The sequence below is a fragment of the Cajanus cajan genome, chromosome 4 (assembly GCF_000230855.2).
Source record: "Cajanus cajan strain Asha chromosome 4, NIPB_CcT2T_4, whole genome shotgun sequence".
NCBI classification, from domain to species: domain Eukaryota; kingdom Viridiplantae; phylum Streptophyta; class Magnoliopsida; order Fabales; family Fabaceae; genus Cajanus; species Cajanus cajan.
Genome location: NC_138520.1, coordinates 76,073,911 through 76,083,710, shown reverse-complemented (window position 1 = coordinate 76,083,710; position 9,800 = coordinate 76,073,911). Strand labels below are relative to the sequence as shown.

The 9,800-nt window shown below is 35.1% G+C and overlaps 1 protein-coding gene across 1 annotated transcript; it reads left to right on the top strand.

Annotated features, from left to right (window-relative positions):
* Positions 1-2,565: 2,565 nt before the first annotated feature.
* On the top strand, positions 2,566-3,655 carry LOC109813265 (uncharacterized). Its single transcript, XM_020377434.3, has 3 exons — positions 2,566-2,715; positions 2,887-2,975; positions 3,310-3,655. Exons 1-3 carry the CDS (start codon positions 2,611-2,613, stop codon positions 3,455-3,457), a joined length of 342 nt encoding a protein of 113 aa, XP_020233023.2. The 5' UTR covers positions 2,566-2,610; the 3' UTR covers positions 3,458-3,655.
* Positions 3,656-9,800: the final 6,145 nt, after the last annotated feature.

The window sequence follows — 9,800 nt, the reverse complement described above, 5'->3', positions numbered from 1 at the left end:
AATTCTCAATTAAATAGATGATTCTTACATCTTACAATTAGGTATTATTATTATTATTATTATTATTATTATTATTATTATTATTATTATTATTATTATTATTATTATTATTATTATATATATATATATATATATATATATATATGTATGTAGATATTTATAGATATTCGTAGATATTTGAGAAAATGCAAGATTTAAAAAATAAAAATAAAAAAACAAAACTAAAACTAAATAACTTTAAAACATATATTTATATTAAAATTTAATTTTGTAACATATGTTTATACTGAAATAAATAATTTCGAAACATATATTTAGTATAAAAATAAATTAAATTAAACTACTTTATATATAATTAAGAGTATTTTTAATATTTTTAAAGTGGTACTCATACTTATGGGTACCTTATTATCCGTCTTTAATATTAAATATGTACCCATTTAATTATCTATTTGAATTTTATAATGAGTTTTATTCATGGATATTCATCCAAATGGATTTTTTTTCCATCCCTAATTACAATGTTTGAATGCAAATAATCACTCTATTTACTACTTTTACTACTTTTAATCCTTTTACTACTTTTAATCCATCACATTATCTTTATAATATTTGAGATGTAATGTTTTAAGAACATTTATTTCATAAAATGATAGTGAAGTGGAGTTTGAATGATACGCATAAAATCTTAAATTTAAATTTTATACTTTATCATTTTTATAAATTAAAAAAAAATCATGAAATGATAGTACTGGAATTTTAGAAATCTAATTTCCACTCAATTTATTATATACTCTTAAAAAAAATTGTATTGTTGGGCTAAAAAACAAAAAAAAAAGCAAGCATGATATAGCTAAGGCTCATGATATATACACTTCCTTTCTTTTATAAGTACACCTCCTTTATTTTTTTATAAAAAAATTATAAAATATTGTAGTTTTTTTTTTAAATTTTAATTTTACACCTTCAATTTTTAATTTGTTACTTTCTTTTTCTTTTTCACATATTTTTTTTCTCTTTTAATTTTTACATGTTACCAGAATAGGTGGGATGGAGAAAAGGTAAGGGAATGCATGCAAAAATTAAAAAAGAAGAAAGATGTGTGAAAAAAAGATATTAAATTAAATATTATGAATGTAAAAATTTAAAATAAAAAATAAAAATTTAAAAATATTTTAAAATTTTAATTATTTTTTATTAAATAAAAATCTGTACTTATAAATAAAAGGAGGTGTATATATCATGAACCTATAGCTAATTGTGGGCGGGGACTTTTTGTGACATTTACCGATTAAAAACAAGTGAGACCGCACACTTGTGGAATTGTGGTTAAGAATTTGAGTTAATAATCAAATATACTGTAAGTCTAAAAAAAAATTTATACTGAAAATCAATTATATTATTTATTTATTTAAATAAAATTAAAATAGAATAATTTAAAAGATATGATTAATTGTTAGTATAAAAAAAATTTACACTAGTAATATATAATAATTAACTCTAAAAATTTATATTATGTAACAAAATTGTTTTGAATTAATAAATAATAATATCAATTTTATTAATTTAAAAATAACTGTTTACACTAGTCAATAACTTTTATTTTCTTACTTTTACTTATTGACACAAATAATAGTAACAATGTTTAGATTTGGATTGTATAAAATAAAGTATATAAAAAAAATATCAATTTTATGTTTTTATGATCTCAATAAAAATTAGTCAATATTAATTATGATAGATACTTTCTATTAATATTATATTAAAAAAATTCTTTATTTTAGAATGTCAATAGTCATTATTAATAGTTAATTTTATTAAAATAAGAGAAAAATATGTTTTTTAGTCTTTCATTTTTTTTACTGTTTGTGTCTCTTTAATTTATAAATGTATCATTTTTAATCCTGAAAGTAATTTAGATAACGCTTAAAAGTGATTATAACAGTGTTATCTAAATCACTGTAACAATTAAAACTTGCACATTTTTAAATTAAAAATAAAAATAAAAATAGGGCCCAAAGAAATTTAGGAATTAAACTGAATTGAAAAATTTTAGAGGGTTAAAAACATGTTTTATCTTATTAAAAATTATCAATAATGTAATTGAAATGCCAAATAATTAAAATAAAGAAATAATTTTTTAATGTCGTAAAATAGTCAATTAACCTATTGAAATTTGTTTTTGAACGGCATGCTGCGCACTGCGCACTAAAGTACAGTATAGCAAAATGGTTAAATGAAATTAAATAGTTAAAAAAATGTAGAAAGACGCCAAATGAAAATAAGATTCTAAAAGAGGAAGTAAATTCTTGGTCCCTTCAAACAAGAAAATGTGATAGCAATTAATTTTCTATGTGGTGATCTCATTATCTATGGTTGAAGTTGTCGTAAATAACTGCAATACCCTATTGGCCATGGCTTGAGTCATTCCCAGCACATATCAACTTAAAAAATCCAAAAGAAACTTGAGGCTAGCCCCTGGTTTTCTTTTAGAGTCAAATACTTAATCTTTGAACACAGCCCATTGTAAATGTCACACTTGCATGCCAAGTCTCCAAATTCCACATTACCAACCCCTATATATACAAATGGCACACAGAAACATAGGCCATGCAAGATCAAACAACCATTGTTTGTTGTAAACACCTTTTTAAAATCCAAGGTTTCAGAAAAGAGACATCTTCCAAATTAATGGGGCGTTGGATGAAACCAGAGGTACTACACCCATATATACATATAATTTAATTTTCCCATATTTGTTAATCTCGAGTTTAATTATGTGATGTTTCTTCACTTTTATAAAGTTGTTAATTATTGGCTGGCAGCAATTATTTAGTTATAACTATGTTTTACGAGGCATTCGCATGCACCTGTCCCATGTTGTAGGTTTACCCTCTATTGGCTGCAATGACCTTTGTGACCAGCATGTGTGTCTTCCAATTAACAAGAAATTTGCTTGGCAACCCTGATGTTAGGTAAAATTGATCGATTCTCACCAAATATATTAGACTTAATTTCATTATTCCAAATCTTAATCTTCAGCAATATGAATATAAAAAGAAAAAAATCATAATGTCAACCAAATATTAATTTATTAGATTACCATGATACATATTATTCACCAATTCTAAATATGAAATCTCTCTCTTCGCATTAATGTTTTTTCTATCTATACAAGAATACAAATTCAGGACCACTTATATGAATTTATAATTAGATAATGATGCAAAAGATTTTCATGATAAGTATATTCTAATTAAATGTTGTAAATAAGGGAAATGAAATGATAAATGGATGAATTGATTGTAGGATTAACAAAGCTCGTCGCAGCACAGCAGTGTTGGAGAACAGAGAAGAGGGAGAGAGATATGCTGAGCATGGGCTGAGGAGGTTTCTTCGTACTCGACCACCAGAGATTATGCCAACCATCAACCATTTCTTCAGCGATGATAAATGAAAAGTTTCACACATTAACATATGGAACAAAAATTAAGATGTTATTAATTTCTCTCTGCAGCTTGCATGTGAATTTTGTCATATATATATATATATCTCACATAAGAGTTGGTGTTTCAGCGTCTTGTAATAGTCAGCATCAAAATAAAAACTTTTGTAATCGGGTTTATGTATATGAGTCAATAGTCATTGTTGTTCACTTCTTCTTCTTTATAACTTTCAAGTTTTTTTATTTATTTATGTAGACTTAAATAAAAATTATAAATAAAAATAGGCTTAAATATGTTTTTAGTCTCTATAAAATTGACGATTTTACTTTTGGTCCCTCTAAAACTTTTGTTTTTGTTTTTCATCCTTCTAAAATTTATAAACATTGTTTTCGATCATTATAAAATAAGTAAATTTTAATTTTGATCCCTATAAAATATATTTTTTTTAGATTTCATCTCTCTAAAATTTAAACTAACTATCTTTAGTTCCTAATGATCATTTTAAGATGGATGAATAACATTTATTTTAAAGACTTATAAACTTTTTTAGAAGTGTTAAATATCAATATGATATCAATAATGGTTATAAGTAGCACTTAAGATTGTTATTTAACTTTTTAATATATAAAAAGTAGTTAAAATGATTACATAAAAATAAAGACTAAAAATAATAATTTTAATTTTATAAGGATGAAAAATATAGAAAAAGATTTACAGGGACTAAAATCAAAACTTATTAATTTTATAGGGACCAAAAATATATTTAAGTCATAAAAATATATATTTTGTCGTTGATTTTACTCTTGCAAATTAATAATAGAAAAAATAGTACTATATTATTTTTTTTTTTCTATTTCAAAGGTAAAGGAAATCTTTCTTAATTTAAGATGAGATAACTTAATATTTTTCAATTGAGATTCAATTAATTTAAATATAACAAATAGTTTTTTTAATAAGACAACTAAATTTTTATATAAAGAAAAAGGTCATGCAAAAATTTGTTTATTTATTTATATGTTGTCTCCTAATTGGTATAAATAATTTCAATAGATTGTGAAATAAAATTTATTTGGATTGAATATTATAACGACCCGGCAGGTCACCACACACTACTCAGTACACCTGAAAACTGGACAGAAAGGAACAAGTGTATACATATAGTGTCTAGAATATACATATATACATGGTCCAAGTCTGACTAGATTCAAAATGTACAAAAATACATCCAAAACTACTACACCAAGTAGCTGAAACAACAAAACATCAACAAGGATCAACTCTGCCTGCCAGCTGCAGACTCACCACTAGCCACCAACCTATCCCTGCTCTGCTCCCATACATAGTATGATCATCGCAGTCCAAACCACATGGAAACAACAAAGGGTATGCTAGTGAAAAGAAACAACATACATATATAAAATATGAATGATAAACAGCTACAACTATCAGCACATCAACCAACTTAACAACATCAGTCTATAATATATCACAGCACACATCTCACATCATTCAGCAATCACACACAATGCGTCGTCACGCATATAAGTTAGTATTGGTCACTTGTAATCGGTATAGCTCGACCTGGCCCCTATACCGTGGTCGCTTTGTACACGTGTGCCTCGACCTTGCCCACACACGGGACCACTAAGAATCTAGAGGAGAACAACAAGTTACCACTCCAAGGGTCAGCTTTCCAGGGAGGGTTTTTCAACAAATTGGGCTCCAAGAGCACCACAGCCGCTCAATCCACAATGGGATGAGGAAGTTTCAAAAACATCTCCTCTAGTCTTAGTGATCAACACCTCAGCCTTACGGCCTACAACAACTCAGCCATTTCGGCCTACAGCAACTTAGCCATTATGGCCTACAACAACTCAGCCATTACGGCCTACAACAACTCAGTCATTATGGCCTACAACAACTCATATCAATATTCAACACAACTCAACTTTTTCAACTCAACATATCAACTTGCAACTCAACACAACTATACAACTCAACATCAACTTGCAACACAACACAACTTTACAACTCAACATCAACTTGCAACACAACACAACTTTACAACTCAACATCAACTTATCAACATACAACACAACTCAACTCATCAACATGCAACACAGCACAACTTGTCAACATACAACACGTCTCAACATCTTGCAACACAGCTAATTATAGCTCAACATTTTCAACAACATTATCTCCTAATCATCACACCACATCCATCATTTTCAACTCAGTTCATCATAAAACAACATTAACCACCATATAGTAAAATCTCTTCTCCGCGCCTGGCGCACTCATGGTTGCGCCCAGCGCGATACAACCAGAGAGCACCAAGGGGCCAGTGCGCCCAGCACAAGCATGCCTGCGCCCGGCAGGACTCAGCCAGAGAGCCCAAGGCTCACACGCGCCTGGTGCAATACCAATTGCGCCCAGCGCATGCCAAGCAGAGACTCCATGGAGTCTCGCACGCCCGGCGTGCCCAAACCCACACCCAGCGCGGGGAAGGCAGAGACCTCCCATTGGTCTCGCGCCCAGCGCCCATAAGGCAGAGACTCACAAGGAGTCTCACGCCTAGCGCGACAAGGGTCGCGCTCAGCACAACACATCAATATTAGCATATACAACACACAACATATGACTCATCCACCTTGTTTACAACTCATCCATCTTGTCAAATTACCCACCCAAACAACACCAATCAACCTAAGCACCTAAAACGACTTCAACTTTAACCAAATCATTGAGATGTGAAATGGCAACCTTCATAGAAAATAGGGCATCAAGAGTTATACTACTCCTACCACAATCGTTCTTATCTCATAAGAAAGATAAGAAGATTTCCTCCAACTCTCTTGAAGACACCAAGTCCTAATTCCTTTATCTACTATGTTAAAAATGATAAAAACCGCAACAACTATAAACAAAGCTAGCAGCTCGACCCCTCTTCACAAAAACAGTCATATCTAGAGTTCTAAAACTCCTTTTTGAGTGATTCCAGCGCCATTGGAAAGCTAACGTCCAAGGCTACAACTTTCATGAAGATTATAAAGTCAAATTCTAAAAAACAAATGCGCGTCCGGCGCAGTAAGAACGCGCCCGGCGCATTCTCAACCCGAGACCCACAATGTTTATTGCGCCCGGTGCGAAGAACTGCGCCCGGTGCGAATTCAAACAGCAACTCACCCCAAATTCAAAAACTCCATCCAAAACCTACAAAATCAACATCCTAGGCACATGCAATCGGTCCAAAACATCACATTTTCATCATACAACCCGAAAATACTAGCTTTTTCAACATGCAACAAGAAACAAGGAAAATCCCCAAATTTTTCATCAACCCCGGAAAGAATAACCCGAAAATGAATTTTCATCAAGCACTAACATTAATCCACAATAATCAACCATCAAGTGAGTTTCTAGCTCACTTCCAAGCAGCCAACACAAAAATAACTAACTTCCCTTACCTCGGTGCGAAAATCCGAGCTTCGAGATAGCGGAGGAGAAAAGGAAGAGCTCAACGAAGAAGAAGCTTGATCGGAAGAGAAGAACAGACTTGAGCAACTAAGGAGAAGAAGAGAAACTCCGAACACCCGGCTAGCAAACCAACTCCTACACAGCACCACCACCTAAAGAGAGTGAACGGGGAAGAAAAGAGTGAGTGAGAGTTGAGAGTTTGAGAGTTGAGTGAGGAAGAGAAAAGAGAGGGAGGGTTCACGGGTCTCACAACCTCCCCAACAATAAGAGTTTTCGTCCCCGAAAATAGAATTACTTGGGAAAAGAAACAGATACTGCTCCCTGCACTGCTGCTCAACCTCCCAAGTATCATCACTAGTAGCTGCATCCCACAACACCTTCACCCGAACAATGGACCTGCCCCTCAGCTCCTTCAACTTATCATCCACCACTACTACTGACAACTTCTCAAACGTCAGGTTCTCCTTTACCCGCACATCATCCAGCTCAACCACATCACTAGGGTCATGAACATACCTTCTCAGCAGGGACACATGATATACATGTTCCCCTTCCACAACTCCAAAGGCTTACGCCTTTTTCTTCAGCCTATGATTTCTACCTACTCCGAATAGTCTTCATCCTCTCTTGAATCAGCTTCACCTCCTCAGTAGTCTGTAGGATCAGCTCCGGTCCCACAACCACTGATTCACCATCTTGATACCAGCACAAAGGAGTCCTACATCTTCTGCCATACAAGGCTTCAAACGGCGCCATCTCAATACTAGCATAAAAGCTATTATTATACGCGAACTCAACCAGCTGTAGGACCTCCTCCCAGCTCAAAACCAACAGCCTTCTCGGTTCCCAGCAAACCAAGAAGTTTCACTAGCTCAACATCCTGCAACTGCTTCTGTTCAACATGCCTCAAGAACTCACTAGTTATGGTAATCATCCCACAACTAATGTGATCCTGAGCTAACTCCACGCAGAGGTTCAGATCTCTGAACTCCTCTACCAGCTCCAACTCTCCCACCATCATACTAGACATGTGGATGGATTTTCTACTAAGCGCGTTCGCCACAACATTGGCCTTACCAGGATGATACATCAACTAGAAATCGTAATCCTTCAGAAACTCCATCCACCGCCTCTACCTCATGTTCAGCTCCTTCTGATCAAACAAGTACTTCAGACTCTTGCGATCACTGAAGACGCTGAACAGAGCACCATACAGATAATGTCTCCATATCTTCAAGGCAAAAACAACAACTACCAACTCCAAGTCATGAGTGGAATAATTTCTCTCATGATTCTTTAGTTGCCTTGAAGCATACGCCACCACTTTCCTGTTCTGCATCAGCACACACCCCCAAACCCTGGTGAGAAACATCACCATACACATCAAAAGGTTCACCAGAGTCGGGCAATGCCAGCACAGGAGAAGTAGTCACCCTCCTCTTCAGCTCATCAAACTCATCTCACAGGCATCAGTCCAAGTAAATGGCTGCTCCTTCCTTTTCAGCTGGGTTAGAGGCGCTACTATCTTGGAGAATCCCTCAATGAACCTTCGATAGTAACCCTCCAAACCCACAAAACTCCGAACATCAATGACAGTTCTGGGACACTCCCACTGCAACAACCGACTCCACCTTAGTCGGATTAACAGCAATCCCCTCAGCTGAGATCACATATCCCAAGAACTTCACCTCCTCCAACCAGAACTCACATTTTGAAAGCTTAGCAACAGTTGCTTCGCCTTCAAAATCTCCAGCACCAACCGCAAGTGCTCTCCATGCTCCTCCAAGGTCCTTGAATAAATCAAGATGTTATCAACAAAACACCACCACAAATTTATCCAAGAACAGCTGGAAGATCCTGTTCATCTAATCCATGAACACTACAAGGGCGTTGGTCACACCAAACAACATCAAGACATATTCATAGTGACCATACCTAGTCTTGAAAGCAATCTTCGGTATGTCACCCTCTTTCACCCAAATCTAGTGATATCCTGACCTTAAGTCAATCTTCGAGAAAATGGATGCTCCCCTCAGTTGATCCATCAAGTCATCTATCCGAGGAAGTGGATATTTATTCTTAATGGTCAACTTGTTCAACTGCTGGTAATCCACATAAAGTCGACTACCTTCATCCTTCTTTTCCACCAACAACACAGGAGCACCCCGACGATACATTCGGCCGCACCAACTATTTCTCCAACAGGTCCTCCAACTAACCCTTCAGCTCAACCAGCTCAGCAGGAGCCATCCTTTAGGGAGCCACCAACACTGGCCCTGCACCTGGAACCAAGTCAATGCTAAACTCCACGTCTCTCATGGGAGGCAACACAGGCACCTCATTAGGGAACACCTCAGCAAAATCCCTCGCCACATCAATCTCAGCAATGACCCTCCTGGTCTCCACACTCATAGCAACAAGCAGAAGACAACACTTTGCTCCATCCCTTAACAACGATTCAGTTTGGCCAGCTAAATCAACAGCTCCTCCTCTAGCAATAAGCATATGGTGAGTACCTCTCCACCAATGCTCAGCCTCCCCAACCAACATGTAGACAGCATATGCCAGCCTCCTCTCCTGAGAACATCCCAACACAATGAAGATCCTCTCCAGCTCACAGATCCAGTGGTCAGCTACCTCTGGGTCTGCATCTCCCTTGAATTGTGGAGGACGGCATTTTCGGAACTTAGCTAGATTTCGGCTCTCCTACGACCCCATGGGCCTTGCTGCACCAGCTGCAGCTCTATCAGCGTCCATCCTAGCAAAGTAAGCATTTTGCTACTACACAGCCATAACCATCATCTTGATGGCACGGGCTATCTGCCCATTGGTTCTAGTCATTGTCTACAGAAGTAACAGCATCTTTAGTGTACA